At 29.1% G+C, this 16967-nt stretch overlaps 1 protein-coding gene across 5 annotated transcripts in view; it reads right to left on the minus strand.

Annotated features, from left to right (window-relative positions):
* The window catches only part of LOC145276932 (ATP-dependent chromatin remodeler CHD1-like), a 124038-nt gene that overhangs the window by 83589 nt on the left and 23482 nt on the right, over positions 1-16967 (minus strand). For all 5 annotated transcript variants that reach the window (XM_080128411.1, XM_080128409.1, XM_080128408.1 and 2 more), the window contains 4 exons: positions 15671-15738; positions 13993-14103; positions 12356-12499; positions 10250-10392 (listed from right to left, as the gene is read on the minus strand). In XM_080128411.1, the coding sequence (XP_079984537.1) occupies positions 10250-10392; positions 12356-12499; positions 13993-14103; positions 15671-15738 (466 nt within the window). The remainder of the gene's footprint in view (positions 1-10249; positions 10393-12355; positions 12500-13992; positions 14104-15670; positions 15739-16967) is intronic.

Below are 16967 nucleotides of genomic sequence, written 5' to 3' on the forward strand. Positions count from 1 at the left end.
GATGCACATTTTTTGATTGATAAAAATGTATTCAAAAACAAAAAAATAAACAATAACAATCAAATTCAAATTTGAGAATTTAATCTTGTTTTCTTTTTTCCCTTTCTATTGTTTTTATTTTTTTAAATAATTGTAACATTAAATTTTTTTTTATTATTGAAATTGTTATTTTCATTTAGAACTATGTTAACACACTGTAAAAAATATAACAATGGAAAAGCTATATTAGTGAAATTATCTTTTTTATCAGTGTAGAAAAATGAGATAACACTAACAGTAAAAACAGGCAGATACAGAACTCAAAGTTACATATCACAACCGAGTTCACCTCTGCACATTATGGCTTTGTGCTATCATTTACAGGATTACAACTCAACTTAATTTTACAATAACAATTTGTGTATGGGTGTATGAATATATATAATGGTAAAGAAAAATAATTCTAATTATTTATTAAGAAATATAGTTTATATATATGTGTGTATATTTAGACAGAAAGTCATTGTTAAAGCATGTTTGGTTGAATATGACAGTTTTCTTTTTTTTCTTAAATTTTCTGCTAATTTGACGAGCTTTTTTTTTTCTGGTGGAAAATTGTGTAATGTGTAACTGAATCGGCCATTTTTCCTCGAGCACTTTCGATCTATGATCATCATCAGTGAATATGTGTGCGTGTGTATATATATATATATATATATATATATATATATATATATACTCCGATAAATTTTTTTTGTGTGTGTGTATTGATATTCATATTAAATACCCTATTTCTATTTATTTAAAAAGAAAATACAACTTTCTTATATATGGGTTGTGGAATTGCATTCATCTACAAAAGATCTAGCTAATTTTATATTCTTTTAAACATTCATTTTAATTAATTCCCTATTAGTTTTTTCAGTTTTTTTATGGGCTGATCATCTTTAGTTAACTATTACGTGTAATTATATTCATGCAGATATTCTATATGATTTATATTTGCATAAAAAGGTTATAGTAAACATAAACCTCTTTCTATATATTTATGTGCATGTGTATACATTATGCGCATATATGTTTAAAAGATTTTGCCTGCCAAACTCCTCTGTCAGTTTTTGGTCGACAGACATGAAACTTAATATATAGGGTATTCAAACCCATGCAAAACTTTATATTTGGATCTTAGTCGGAGAAAACTGATGCAAAAGTGTAAAAACTTAAACAAATGGAATTTGCCAGGTAACGGTCGAACAACGGCATTACGAATATGCATGCATAACGTAATAGTTGTTGGTTCATGTTTTAATTTTTAGTCTTGCAGCAAACATGTCTTCATAGCTCAGGCATTAACATCAAAGTAAATCATAAGCTAAACGTTTTGGTTTCGGTTCTCGGTGGTGGTGCACCTCTTCTGACCAGAAGCATTTAGCTTTGAAATGCCATGGCCTTAAAAGGTTTTTCTTAATTTTCCCTTTTACTTTTCCTTATTGTTCTGATGATATAATAAATAACTTTCATTCCTCGTCTTTCATTTGATATTATATATATATACAAACAAACACAGATATATATTTTTATGTTTATCATTATTCTTTGTTGCTTCATTGTGTTTGACAATTTTTTAGACTGATCAGCATTAATCACCCCCTGCAGCAAGCACATTCTTAACAAACAGAAAATTAAATGAAAGCCAGTTAATTTAATATGATCTTGGAGAAATAAGATTGACAGAGTATTGGAAAAAAAAAAAAAAGTAACAGATACTACACTTTGATCTTGACTGATCAAACTGTTCATTGGCTGCTAATGTTTAACAGATTGACGAGAATTTAACATCAGATTTTGTTTAATCTGGAAGGGAAAATTGACACAAATGCACAATACCCAATTTTTTATCAATGAAGTTGGAAGGATTGTAAATCGTCCATGACAGATTATGAATTAAATCTGATATTCACACTTGTTACTAGGATTGTGAAGTTGGAGGTTGTAAGAAGTCAGGGTCAAACTCATAAGAATTCTAGGAGTTGGAATCCAAATATTTTTAATCTAAAAAAAATGTTAAAGGAGTTAGAGCAGCTTCTAATTCCATATACTTGTTGTTTACACTGCCAGTTATTGATGAGGTAATAAGGAAGATTTAAACTTTCAAACTCTGACAGGGTTTGGTTTGGTTTGGTTTTATTTTATGGCATATCAACCCTTTCTGGGTCAGTTAATACAGAATCACTTATTTTGGAAAAAGATTTTGTGTTTCAAGTTCTTTATATCTTTAAATATTTATTCATAGTGTTTTGTTTGGTTCATTTTGTAGAGGAAAATTGTTGTTTTTGACTTTGCAGAACATGATTGAGTTTTGCAAAACAAACTTTGATAGGGAAAATAGTCTAAAAGTTGCAATTATGACTACACTTGAGATCTTGTATGGGTCTATTTCTGACAAGATGAACAAATTTAAATGAGGTCAGATTTGGAGATGTATCGACACTGATAATCTAGTAGCCAGAACATATTGTTGTCTCTCAATAGTCCCTATTTTCTTGCCATTCCACGAGGGTAAAGTTATACCCAAGGTCTTTTATTATATAGGGACATATCCAGTTCTCCAAAAAGTGGAACTAATACAAAAATAAAAATTGCTCTAGTCAAGGACCTCACATCCTCTAACAGAACAGATGTTACACTTCTTTGATTTATATATCTTATTTTGACAAGAAAACTGTTGATAAAGCAAAATTAGGTACAAGGCCAATCAAAAAAAAGGGGGAAGGGTGGGGGGTGTTATGATCATCCTTGTCACTATACCTTTGTTGAAATTTTAGCTAGAGTTCTCAATCACCATAATGCCACATTCATACTAGGAGTCATCTTAAGATTCCCAAATTGGTTATATATAATATCAAACTGCCGATTGGGCAATTATAAGTTTGATCTTTATTAAAAGTTTAGCCATGCTGACAACGGGTGATACCCAAAAAACATGTTCATGGATAATTTTTATGCATGTAAAAAAATATTTACTACATAGTTCAATAAAAAAATATTTAATAAATAAAAATTAATAATAATAACAAAAATATATCAAAAAAGGGGGAGGGGGGCAACGCAAATAAACAAAGGGCAGGTAACTCCCTCAACGCTCAGATGAGCATAACAATTAAATATCATAGAATCCATATATATATATATATATATATATATTAGTGTAAAAAAATAAACTTTTGTAAGAATCATTTGTATTCCATAGAAAATTTCATCGGAGGATGGCCAAAAAACAAATTGTGTTAGCAAGGCCCTCCCAACCCTTTCTAGATGGTAGACCATCCACTGTCTTCCGGCTTGATGGGGGCCAAAAACAAGCAAGTTGATCTCTAAGTGGGTCTGAATTCTAGACAGGAAGACAGAAAAATTAGGGTGGGGGAGTTAAGGGAGGGAGTATGTGATGTTACTCTAAGATGGAAGCAAATGAAAAAAAGAAAGTGAAAACTAACACGTTACTACTACTACTACTATTGATGAAAACTACTATTAATGCTATAATAGCAACAATAAAGTAATTTTTTATACATTCTTTAAAATATAAAGTTTATCTGTATTAATAAAACTAGCAAACACTCTCTCATGTGTACTTGTGTTATAAGTAGAGCTATGACAACAGCATATTCTTTTTATTGTTTTCACTATCGAGTGTGTATCCGTTGCTATCTTACGTGCTTTTTTATAGAGTGACGTGGTTCTCGGTTGTCTGTGTCAGATATATACTTGAGAGTCAAAACAATGATAAGAATATTTTGTTGTTATAGCCCTGGTTATAAGTATGTTTTTTATAATTATATATTGAATTTTTATTGAAAATAAAATAAGGTAAAACATCTTTTTTTAAATCCTATTTTTTTTTTAATACGTAAACATGATAATATTTTGATATATTGTCTGCTTATGTTTGATCTGCCATCGTGCATGGCAGTGAGATATGGGCCCCAAACACTTCTGACTTGCAATTACTTCATCGTTGTTACCATGCCATGATCAGGAGGATATGTGGCAGTGAACTAAGAGATAATCCTCTCAGCCATGCTCTATCATAAACTTGCTGTTGTTGAAACTTGGGATGCTTTACATGCTCAGCATCTAAGGTGGTTTGACCATGTACAACATGCCACCTCCGGCATTAACTCAATAACATGCATAGTTAATCCAAACACAAAAACGTGTGAAAGACCAGGGAAAACCTGGCTTGGGTATGTACAAAGTGACTTGACTGCTTGCAACCAGACTAATATGAACCCTATGGGTCGGATTGGATCACATGGAGAGCAGGCATGAGACATTGCCATGTGTTGCCCAACTCACAATTCACGACACCTGACGTACCTTAAATATGACCATGATTTTTTTCTATAAGCTCTCCACACAGGGAACAGTTATATATCGCCAAACTGAGGAGTCAGGTAAGATGATATATATATATATATATATATATGTAGGAATATTAAAATATTTTTTATCGGCAGCGTATGACATATTTCCTTGAAAAAATAGGATTTATTTTTCCTATATTTCATATGGCTGTTACACTGGCCATAGCAAATAAGGGATTGGATGGAAACCAAAGGTGACTTCAGTTCGTGATTCACACAATAAATTATCGGAACAATTATATATAGCCATACTGATAAGTCTTGGTAAAAATGAAACCTACATGTATGTGAATATTAAAATATTTTTATATATATATATATAAGGAAGTTAAGGAGTTTTTGTTAGAAAGTTTATCACCACAACCAGTTATATCAATAATTATTTTTAAAACTATTTCAGTACTTGTTTTATTACAATTGAGACTAACATCTTCACAGAATAATTTATTACAAAATTAAACTGATAAATCTGAATTCATAAAGAAAAATATTGAAAAACAATTGATAAGGATTATGCAATAAAATAGCAATGGCAAAAAGGATCGCATAAAAATATGGCTAAATCAAGTGAAGATATAATTCCAAAGGAAACAATATATGAAGTCAATCATTTAATCTGATCTAAGTAAAAAAGAGAAATACAAATTAAGTTTAAAACAAATATAAAGATTAAAAATGAAATGAAAAGATAAAGCTAAAACCAAACGGACAATGGTGAAGAGAGAACTTATAATAGAACGTATTTCTTATCATAACATATGAGAACCAATCAATTTAAGTTTTTGGAATAAAAAACTATCGGTAAAAATGTTGCTGAGTACATGATTATATTTTTGAAAAACAAACCGAATAATTTATAGATTTTTACATGGTGAAAATATAAGCAAGTCTTATCTCTTTTCATATGAAGTTATGTATGCGTGAATATGTATATATGTGCAGGATTTACTCCTAAACTAATTAACCAATCATTATGAATTTCAAAATGCATCTGCTAGTTATAAGCGGTTCAAATATGGGTTATTAATTTAATTTTATTAAAAAGTGGCAAAGAGGACGGAGCTTTTTTTAATAAAAATTCAAATAGTTCTAATTTTTGTAAAAATTTTAACATGATAAATATCTTCCAAATTTAAATTTCCCATTTGAAAATTCTAATATTTTAGACATTTTATGAATCCCTTAAAGTCAAATATATTTGTCAGTGCAAGTCCATAATACTCCCCTTCATGAAAAAATAAAACAAAAATACTAAAAATAAAAAAAATTATATATATTTATGGTGTACATACCCAAGATGGAAAGAAAAAAATTGTATGCTAAAATACATGTAAATTAATTAAGTAGTTTTATCTTACAAAAAAGACAGTTTTTTTATTTTTGTTTTTAGAGGGGTGGAGGTAGTTATGGACTAGCAGCTATTTTTGAAAATAAGCAGAAGTTGACTACCTGGGTTTTACCAAACAAAAATCAACAGGTAATCTTAAAGTATTAAAGACTTATTCAATTAAAAATATCATAACTGTTGTATCATTTAAAAAAAAAAAACGTGAAATAAACTAGTACTCAAATTTTATTTTCTTCCAATCCAGTGTGCCCCTTTGAGGATAGATTTTTCCCACATTAAAAACCGACCTTGTATATCTCTTCGATTTAAATATTTGTCGATTTTACATTTTTCTACTTTTCAAAATAGAATTAACGTTTACAAAAGTAGATTGTGAGAAAAATTTAAATCACCACATTCTGAGGATTTCTCCTTCACTGACAGAAGACAAAAAAATTATAGTATAAAAACACGAGCACTAATTGTATTTTGAAAAGTAATACACAGCACAAATATTATATAAGACATTTTAAAGATGTTTCTTAACTTATTCAAAAGAAATTCATAGCAAGAATGGGCATTGTTGCAACATTTTGCCTGTTTTCTAGATGGTGGTAGCTGATTTGGTGTCCTCGATAAAACATCTTCTAACAGATATTTTAACTGAAGAAATTTATCTTCAGTTAATAATTACAAGAAATAAATATTACACATTTATTAAATAAAAGAATTGTTCACATTATACCACTTGTTTTTGCATAAAATGTTAATAATAAATAATATATACTATGATTTTTTATATCTGTTATAAGGTGTTTCGTTGAGGATGCTAAATCATTTAGAACCATCTAGAAAACAGGGGAAGTGATACAACAATGAAATGTCTCAAGGAATATGCCGGAATGCCCAAGAATTCTTTTTACAATTTTGTCAAAGCCAATTTATTTTAGAACCTATGTTATGATGAAAATAAGCTTCTAATTTTTCACTCATTTCTTTCATAAGAAATTTAAAACCAACAAAATAAAAATAATTTGAAACTTTCTCATAAGAAATTGCATGAAAATTATTTCCAATAGGAACTAGATAAACTATTATCACATTTAAAGTTTCAAAATATATATATTTTTTTTTTTTTAAACCATCAAAATCCTCATGATCCATGGTTCTAAACCGAGAAACTGCATTGTTAAAGTTTTTCAAAAGTTTTCTCAAAATATAGGTTGTAAAATTTTTTTTTTTTTTTTTTTTTTTTTTTAGTTAAATAAAAATTATGAGTCGTTTTCTTGCAAGCTAGAACCTAAGATTACTAATTGAAAAATTCTTTGGAAATAACTTATAACAATTATTTCAAACGGAATCTTTAATATATGTATATCACTCTTATGTATAATAAAATGGACCCTCCTATCGATTTTCGACATATGAAGCTCATACAAGTTAGTTGTCCAAAATCCACACAAAAAATTTGTTTATAGTGGTGAAGGCTTTGTGTAGAACAATGCATCCATTTTGGAAACACTGCTAAACTCAATCAGTGCAAATGATTGCCACAAAGCAAACAGTAGACTTTAGGTTTTACATCAGTTTTCCTTCTCCTAGATGCATATCTCAACAAAGACTGAGGGTGCATTTCTTCCAATGGAACATGCCCCTGGATACTAACCTGGAAATTTCTATACCCTGGCATGGTACATACAATGCCTAGTATTTCTCAATGGTCACCCAGCTGGTACTGGCCAGGCTCATCATTACCTAACTTTGGCAGTCTAATGAGAACTGGTGTGTTAACATGATAATACATATATATCAACTGATGGTTTAATCGTGAAGAGACTTGCCTGCTAAAAATGCATTTTGTTTTGAATCATAGTTGGAAGCACTCATTCATTTCTAAATACACTAAAGAACTGTTATACAGTAAAATTCATATTTGTGAAAGAACTTTGCCAAGTGTTATTAGTGAGACCACAAAACTCTTCATGAAAACTAATGAAGCACTCTTAACTGTTGATATTTTTTTACATAAACAATTTCCATAACTCACTTGTGTTGACAAAGTGGACAGGAACTCATATGTCTATATATATATATATATATATATATATATATATATATATATATATATATATATATATATATCTGTATGTAGTATGTATGTATGTATACATAGATAAATATATAGATATATTTTTTTTGCCTATAAATATTGAGATAAGAATATGTTTTTGCCAATTAGGTCTACCAAGAAACGCTTATATATTGGGACCCTATGCCGGTGGGTAGAGATTATGTCAACTAGTGTGAATTTCGAATGTCTCATTAAGTGCATGTGAGCATAACCTGGCAAGAAATGGAGACGGGCCCAGTGCATCCAGCAAGTGAGGCCATAAGGATTTGAGGATCAGCTCTTAGACAAAACAGCCAGAGGTAGGTGTTGAATTGATAGATGGAAATTGCGTCACATGTTTGAAACAAAGTTTTCAAAGCAGTAATGTAAGGAATGTAAAGAGCTAAGTGAGAAAAAAAATAATAGTAGCATATTTTTTATAAAGAGTTAATCTTGGTCTCTCCCTCCTCAATAAAGCCTTTAAAACAGCCAGCAAGTTTCCTTGTATTTCCATGCACAAATTTTATTCTTCTTGAGTTAATAGAAGACCAAAAATCATTGGACAATCCTATGATACAGAGCAACAGTCACAAAGGGGAAGCGATGTGGAAGAAATGAAGATTGGACTGCACTAAAGACCTTTATTTAATCGAACTGATCTTCATTGCTCACCGGCAATAACGCATAAGTACATGTTTGTCAAAATGCACAAGCACACTACGCATCCCATGTGAATCTCTTCATTTAAGATTTGTTTGTTGAACAATTTTATTTATTATTGTTATAAAAATATATCTGTAAAAATGATATCAAGCTCTTCATGTCTACAAGATCAAATGTTTGTTCGATTAAGTTGATTTTTTATGCTATATATGTAATTATTTAATATAAATTTTTATGAATAAAAATATTTCTGGTCACATACATGTGCATATATATTTCAGCTAATACCTGAAATGGTAGATGCTTCATCAAGCTAAATATTCAATCAAAAATGAATGCCAATGCAAAGAAAATCATATGACCAGAATTTCACCAACCACCAAAGAAATTCATTCATGTCATCTAAGATGTTTTGAATCAGTTTTTTTTTATAGAACTAAAACATTTATTTCTTCACACTTCTGATCACAAATAAATTCCATTAACACTATCTTATTACCTTCAGTACAATCCCAGATGTTTAGATCAAATAAATGCATGCATTACTAGTTTTTATTTTTATTTTGAATTATGTATGTGCACATGCAGCCAGATATGTTTGTATAAATGAAAAAATATATACATATATTCAATATATTGTTATACTTGTTATTGTGAACTATTATACAAACACAAGATTCATAGACTTGTTTATCCAATCTCTATGAAGACAACTACGCCTAGAGTATATATAATTCAGTAGATTATAAAATTATTAAATGAAATCTGTTTCACATATGTTAACGATTGAGCATATTTTTATCTGCAATGTTTAATATATTCCAAGATATTCATAAAATCTATTTTGTTAATAAATAAATTTTGTATTATTTGATCTGGGATGATTTGGAATTCTTTTCCGTTTTTTTTTTTTTTTTTTTTTTTTTTTTGATAAAGCTAGGACATTTTGCGTATCAGTTTCAAGAATTCAAACAAATCAATTTACGACTTTATAATCATTATAGGTGAGTTCTTCTATTGTACAATAATATTCAACTTAATTAAAAAATAAATAAAAATACAGACAAATTTTTATGATGCATTTACTTGTTATGGAATGAAGATGTCATATTCCAAACGTCACATAAATTGATGAAGTAGTTTTTTTTTCAAGAAAATCAAATTTCATTATAAAGCGAGATGCTATATTTTGATCTGCCATGTTTTATAAATAATGGAGAGACTACTCAATTTGCACTATCACGGTCAAAATCAGCCTTGTAATGGACACAATTTACTATTTAAATCACTAAAAATCGTAAAAAAATTATTTTATATATAAAAAAAACTATTCAATCCCATTTATGTGATTTTTGGAATATAACATCTTTGTTCTATGATGAGTATCTACATCATAAAGATTTTTCTGTATTTTTTCTTTTAATTTAGTCAAATTCTAAATAAAAACCATTAATTTTAATGGCTGCTTCTTTTGACACAACAATAAGTGAAATTTTTTTGTCAGTAATTTAGAAGCAAAAAAAGAGAAAAAAAAAATAAACAAATAATTAATATAAACTGACTAATTTCACAAATTTTTATGCTCTAACAAGTTTCTGTTTCCATCATAATAATCACGGCTGGTAGATTTGGATGATAAAGATTATTAAACTAATAAGAACTATCACAAGGACAACAAAAAATGGTGTAAAAACTACAAAATATATCAATGGATGTTTGTGTTGCAATAGCAAATGAATTGCTTACCTCCTTTGCGCCCTTTCCGATGCATAATCACCTTCTCTATAGTTTCACGATTTTCATCTTCTTCGTCACCAGCCGTAGTGGTAGCCTGGACTTCCAACAAATCATCAGAATCAGTTTGATTTTCGGAATCTGCTTCTTTATAACTGAAATAAAATTAAAAAGAATGATATTTATTATTTTCTGTCTTTTATTACATTAAATCAACCATTGGGGAGAGGGGGCAGTTAATCTCAAAACACAATACCTATTGTAAACTACTGTCTAAAAATAGAATTCAACTATGAGAATTTACGGCTTGAATATAAAAGTACAGAAATTAAAATTATATTTCAAGAAAACTAAAATACAGGTTTTAAAAGAATTTAAACAAAAATACATTATGAAAAACACCTTTAAAGTGTTGTAGAATAACCTAAATTACCTCCGTAAGGTTATGATGGACTACTCCAACATGTCCATGTTGGATAACAGATACAATGTTAAGTAATAATTAGTTCTAAGTAACAGTCGAAGGTTCAATCCTCACTACAGGTGATATTAACTAAGAATAAAATAAAAATTGCTTCAGACATGGCTGAAGGAATGAGAACAGTCTATGCCTGTGGATTAAATGACGAAATCTATACAAAATTCTATATAGATCACCAAACTTGACAAGATGCACTTGAAGAACATCAGAGATTATATCAGGTGAAACATTGTGAGAATAACACCTAAGATGAGAATAGTAGTCTGAATAATTCAAATAAAACAAATTATTACTCCTCCTCTGAAAAGTTTCAAAAATATACTCAAACATTACTTAAAAGACCATATGTGGCAATAGACTAAATCGTATTTAGTATTGTTTATGTTACTGCCACTAGTGGCTATTTATTATATACTAGCGGAGAACACCTGGTGTAGCCCAGTCAAAAAATATGCTTGAATATATTTTAATTCATGAAGGTTTCATATTTATTATTACAGAGCCAATTCTCTATTTATATTATTATGTAGCACTGATTTCAAGAGTTAAAAAAAAAAGAAAAAAAAAGAAGACTTGTGTGCCATCAGCTAGAATTGAAACCAAAACATTTAGCACCCCAGCTGCATTCCCTACTGATTAAGCTATTTACAGATAGCTAAGATTTTAAATTAAACCACTTCAACCTATGAATGAATTTGAGCATGCACAAAACTAATAGAAACATGTTGGTAAGTTGAAATGGACATTTTGCATTTCAGCTGGTTGACATATTTCTGGATGTGTTATCCCTCCATCCATCCAAACAAAGATTTTACTCGTTATAAACATCCTTGGTGTATGATTACTATTTCCTGTAAAATTTAGTGTTATGTAACTAGTAGTTTAAGAGTTTATTAGCTAAATGTTTGCACACAGAAACATACATACATACATCTACTGTTTTATTCATATAGATCAGACCATTAGTGACTGATTGGGGTCAGTATTTGTACATATATATATGTATATATATTATTAAATTACATTATATTCTTAAGACATCTGGGCAATGCAGGGTAGAAATAGCTATGGAATAATAATTCTTGTCATCATATTTCATGTCAACAAAAATATTTGATTTTAAAGATTTTTGTTTTACTTCTAGGAAGATTTAACATTATTCAGTTTTGCATTAAAAAAAATGATCAATTTTGAAAATTTCAGAAAAAAAAAAAAAAAAATTTTTTATATGCTCCTTCAGAGAAGGTCCCTATCGCAGCCGAAGTTCATCCAGGGTTTTTATTGAATTTTAGTTTTATTTTATGGATACACTTCAGACAAGGCATGAAGCCACTTAATATAAGAAGCTTAAAAAAAAAAAGCAAATGATAAGTGTAATATGAATAGATTCTGATCCAAAAAACAGCAATTTTTCCACACTTAGTCAGAAACATTGATTAATCATAGAGAAATGTATGTATATTTACATATATTGAAATATATTGTATATAAGTTTTCTTTTAGTTTTTTTTTTACCCATAGCTGGGTTAAAATTGCAATATCCATCACACAAAGCATATTTCCCAAAATGTGTATCGTTTACTCTTTTGAGAAAAAAAAAAAATGTCACCACCACGCCCACATATCAGACAACTCACCTCACTTTCTTAGTTGTATTTCTTCTTAAATGTCTCTGCTCAGCTTCATCATCACTGTCAGAATCGGACGAATAACTCTTCTTCTTTTGAGATCTCTTAGCAGCAGGTTTCCGAGCTCCTCCTGCTCGACTGCGACTAGTTTTCCTGGAAGTACAATAACATTTTCTTCAAAGTTTAACTTTGCATAAAGTCGACTTCTTCCTATAACAATTTTCTATATGGTAGTTAGGATCAACAGATGGCTTCACTGAAGCAGATTTAAATAAAAAAATTTAGTGCCATTCTAAAATTATATTGATTTGAAGAAAGTGTAGTATCTGTTCTGACACTACATTTTTTTTTAGTTTAGTTCTTTTTAAAGAAAATTACATACATCATAAAGATTTCCCTGTATTTTTGTTTTCTTAATAAAGTGAAATTCTAAATAAACACAAACATTTATTTATAAGATTTTATATTTCATTTAACTAATTTATTAACTATTCCTGGTGGCTGAGAAGTTACAGTGCTTATGCAGTTTAACAAAGACATTAAAAAAACAAAGATAAAGAAAAATTTCTATAATATTCGTGCCTGTCATGGAATGAACTTATCATAAAAAAATTTTTTTTAAATCACTCAATTTGATCAAGTATTTTTTTTTTTTTTTTTTTTTTACAGAGGAAAATCAAATTTTAGTAATAGTGATTGTGACGGAGACATGTTGGCAATTCCATAACTAGAGGGCGCCAGGGGAGATAAATTTATCTAATTATGGAAACTGTCAAAATTTAACAAGATTATTTTTACAGTTTTAAATAATTTTAAGTATTCTTTTTTTTTCTTTCTGTTTTTATTTTTCTTTCAAAAGATTATTTCAAAATTTCTTAATAAAATTATTATAACTTCATGTGCGCTTTGGCAATCTTTAAGAATTAGATGGAGTTATCTCCCCTGACCCAACGCCTTCCCGCCTCGTAGCTGGAATTGCCAACATGTCTCTATTGTGATATTGTGATCACTCACTAAAATTTGATTTTCCCCAGTAAAAAAAAAAAGAAAAAAAAAGTCAAATCAACCAATTTTTTTTATAACTTCATTCCATAACAGATATCATAAAGATTTGCTATAATATATGACGACAATAATCCATATGTCGAGAACATTATTCTAATTCTGATCAAAATCCATTACATGATTTTGATTCTAGAAAATTACTAAAGTATAAGGCTTAAACTTAACAGGACCTAAAAAAAGATTTTTTTTTTATTGAAATTCTAGGAATCTTGTTTAATTGGTGTCTAATGACCATGGATCAAATTTAACGCAAATCTGAAATATTTGAATTTCCAAATGAGATGCTATAACAATACTATGCCTCCTAAAAATCATCCAAAATATTCCATTGAAATTTGGGGAATACTTATTAATTGATGCCTAATACCTACTCTTTGCATAAACCTAAAATAAACTAAATATGGCCCACATTATTCATCCTTATGCCTAGCAGCTGCGTTCCAAAATTCATAATGATCAGCTAATTAGAAGTGTATCTTAAACATAAATATATGCATATACCTGACTTTATGTATAGATAATGATTATATAAATGGATATCTTTTTTTATATAAATTATTAAAATATAAAAAGAAACTTACGAAGCTTGAGGCCGCCGAGCGGGAGGCTTAAAATCATCACTATAACTGCTATCGCCATCGTCGTCATCATCATCTTTATTATCATCATCACTCGTGTGCCAGTCTTTTGATCTATGATGAAAGAAAGAAAAAATACAAAAATGTCAGAACAGAAATGTAAATACTGGATCGATTCATATACGTACGATGAATAAGTTTTATGCAATTATACAAGCACATAGAATGTTACATTTATTGATCAATATTATACAATATTTGTCCTATATATATATATATCTCATGGGGTCCTCACAAAAAAAAAAAAAAGATTTCAAAATATATTGTTATATCATCATCATCTCTCTCTAATACACAAAGAGTGAAATATAATTGAAAAAATATTTTACCAGAAAAAAAAAATACTTCTGCAATTTAAAGCCTTTTTTCCATGAAACTTGTTCGACAACGGAAACTGCCGGATTATACCGAGTGAACAGAAGTCAATTAAAAAAAAAAAGAACAAAAAAGAAACTAAAACAAACAACCTACCGCAGTAATTTAATAAATTTTACTGTTTTATTTTATTTTTTTTTTATAGCAACTATGTTTTTCTTTCTGTTCTTTTTTTTTGGGTGGGGGGGAATAAAATTTCTGTTTCTTTGAATTAGTAAACCAATTTATTTTTTGTTTTGTTTGTGTATGGAAAGTTATTTTGGTATTTTTTTATGATCTGCCCCAGCATAGGATAAACACCTCCAACCTCCCCATGTTAAGAACGGCTGTCGAGGTTGGGGGTGTTTATTCCAAAAGCCGTTCTTAACATTAGGAGGCTGGGGGTGTTTATTCTAAAAGTCGTTCCTGACATGGAGAGGTTGGGAATGTTTATACTGGAATTATTCATTTTCCTTCCTTGTCACAAGATTTGTTGCTTAAAGAAGTGCAATGATATTCTGCCCTTTCTTTTCTTTTTAAACTCTTTCCTTTTCTTTCTTTTTTTCTTCCAATTTTATCGTCTGCTTGCTTGGCATCTTTTTTTGCTCACTCAGTATAATCTGGCAGTTTCCGTCGTTCACCAGGCATTGCTGCTAAGTGAGACTCACGGTCTTTAAACTGCAGAAGTACAAAAAAAAAAAAAAAAAAAAGACATATATTACAGAAGTCTAGAACAACACGGTACCATCGGTTTCAAATCCTGTTGTTTTAAACTTCTGTAATACAATCCATAAAAAAAAACATTATGATCTTACTTTGAATTTCTTTTTCAATAATCAAGTACTCTGCTATTTTTGTTTTCTCACAGAGAATCTTACCAAGATTATATATGTGTGCATATCTATGTGAGAGAGATAATATAAAAACAATTCTTTCATTTTTTTCTTTCAGGCCAGATCACTTTATAGGGGAATCAAATTTTAGAACAAAATTAAGCCTTTTTTGCAAATTTTAGGACAAAATTAAGCTTTTTTTAATCTTATAAACAACGATTTGGCCTTTTTTGTAAAAAAGAAAAGGAAGAGCAGAATTCAACTAAAAAGCAGAATCCTCACATTTTTGCAAACTAGCAAACTATCACTCCTCATCTACAAACTTCTGAAACATAATACCTTCTTTAGTTCACTGCTACATGCTCTCATCGTAATTTATTTTAATAAAATAAATGCTAGAAAAAAAATCTTTTCATGGGTAAGTAAAAACTTACTCTTTCCTTCGTCTGCGTTTCTTGGGCTTTTTATCTCCATCACTGCTATCATCATCACTATCACTATTCTATAAGAAAAAAAAAAATTACAATGTCAAATAAACTCGCAAAATAACAAACAAAAAAATGTATTTAAAAAATAAAGAAAATTCTGAAAGAACAAAAAAAAAAAAAAATTAATTAAAAATATGGAACAAAACATTCTGAATAATAATGTCCTGTACAATTTCTTAAAACTACAAAAGAGGTTTATTTGGGTGTTAGGAAAGAGTTAATATAAATCAGTCTAAATAAGTAATTTTTTTTTATTAAAAAAAAAAAAAAAGAAAAAAAGTATTACATGCAGCATGCAATATAAGCCAGCCATTCTAAAATCGCATGCACTGGAAATATATGTTACATTGTGAACCGGCATCCCATTCACAAAAGTTATATGACCAAACTAAGAATCAAAATAATCACTTATAATTATTTTCAAATAAAATTGACTCATAGTCATACTGCAAAGATTGAATGGAAAAAAAGAAATCAGGGTTTTTTTTACAATCCACAGAGATTCGAAAAAGTACCGAAAAAAACAAAAAACAATGTCAACTGTTACGCAATATCGTTGACATTACTTGTTTTTAAAGCCAAATAAACATTTTATATTAAATAAAAACACTAAAAACCTACCAAGCTAGGTAGAAGAGTAACTTATCTTGTCTTTGGTTATATTTGTTATATATTTGATTTTTTGACCACTTTTTTGAATCTCAGGAGATTGTAAAACAAATCCAAGAAATCTAATAAAATTTTTTAAATCGTCTATACTTTTATTCTAAATTAATTTCTTTTTTTAAAGCACTCAAGCACTCTCTTCGGTGATCAGTCAGTGCTACAGAAGTAGTGGTTTTTTTTTTTTCTGTAAGCAATTTAATATTGTATACTAAAGTCGAGTTAATTATATTTGTTTTTTTTTATCATTTTTGCTCGTATATATTTAATACAGAAAATGCATGATAAAATATTACTTAGTTTTGAGATTGGATTATGTTTCGACTTTTATTTCATATAGTGTCTACCACCCTTGCTTCCATCTATGTCTCTTTTTCTATACTGATGGGGAGAAACGGTGATAGTGTTTACTACTGTTGCTCTTTCTGTTAGAGATGTTTTAACTGCATCATTTCCTTTAACTCTCTTCCTCCTCTCCCCTCATTATACTGATGTAGAAAAACATTAAAAAGGTGTTGAGAGTATCAAATACTGCTGCTACTCTGTCAGATACTCTTTCCCATTTTTATCTCCAACATCA

Source organism: Euprymna scolopes, chromosome 5 (assembly GCF_053919585.1).
Source record: "Euprymna scolopes isolate OS-2025 chromosome 5, ASM5391958v1, whole genome shotgun sequence".
Classification (NCBI taxonomy): Eukaryota; Metazoa; Mollusca; class Cephalopoda; order Sepiida; family Sepiolidae; genus Euprymna; species Euprymna scolopes.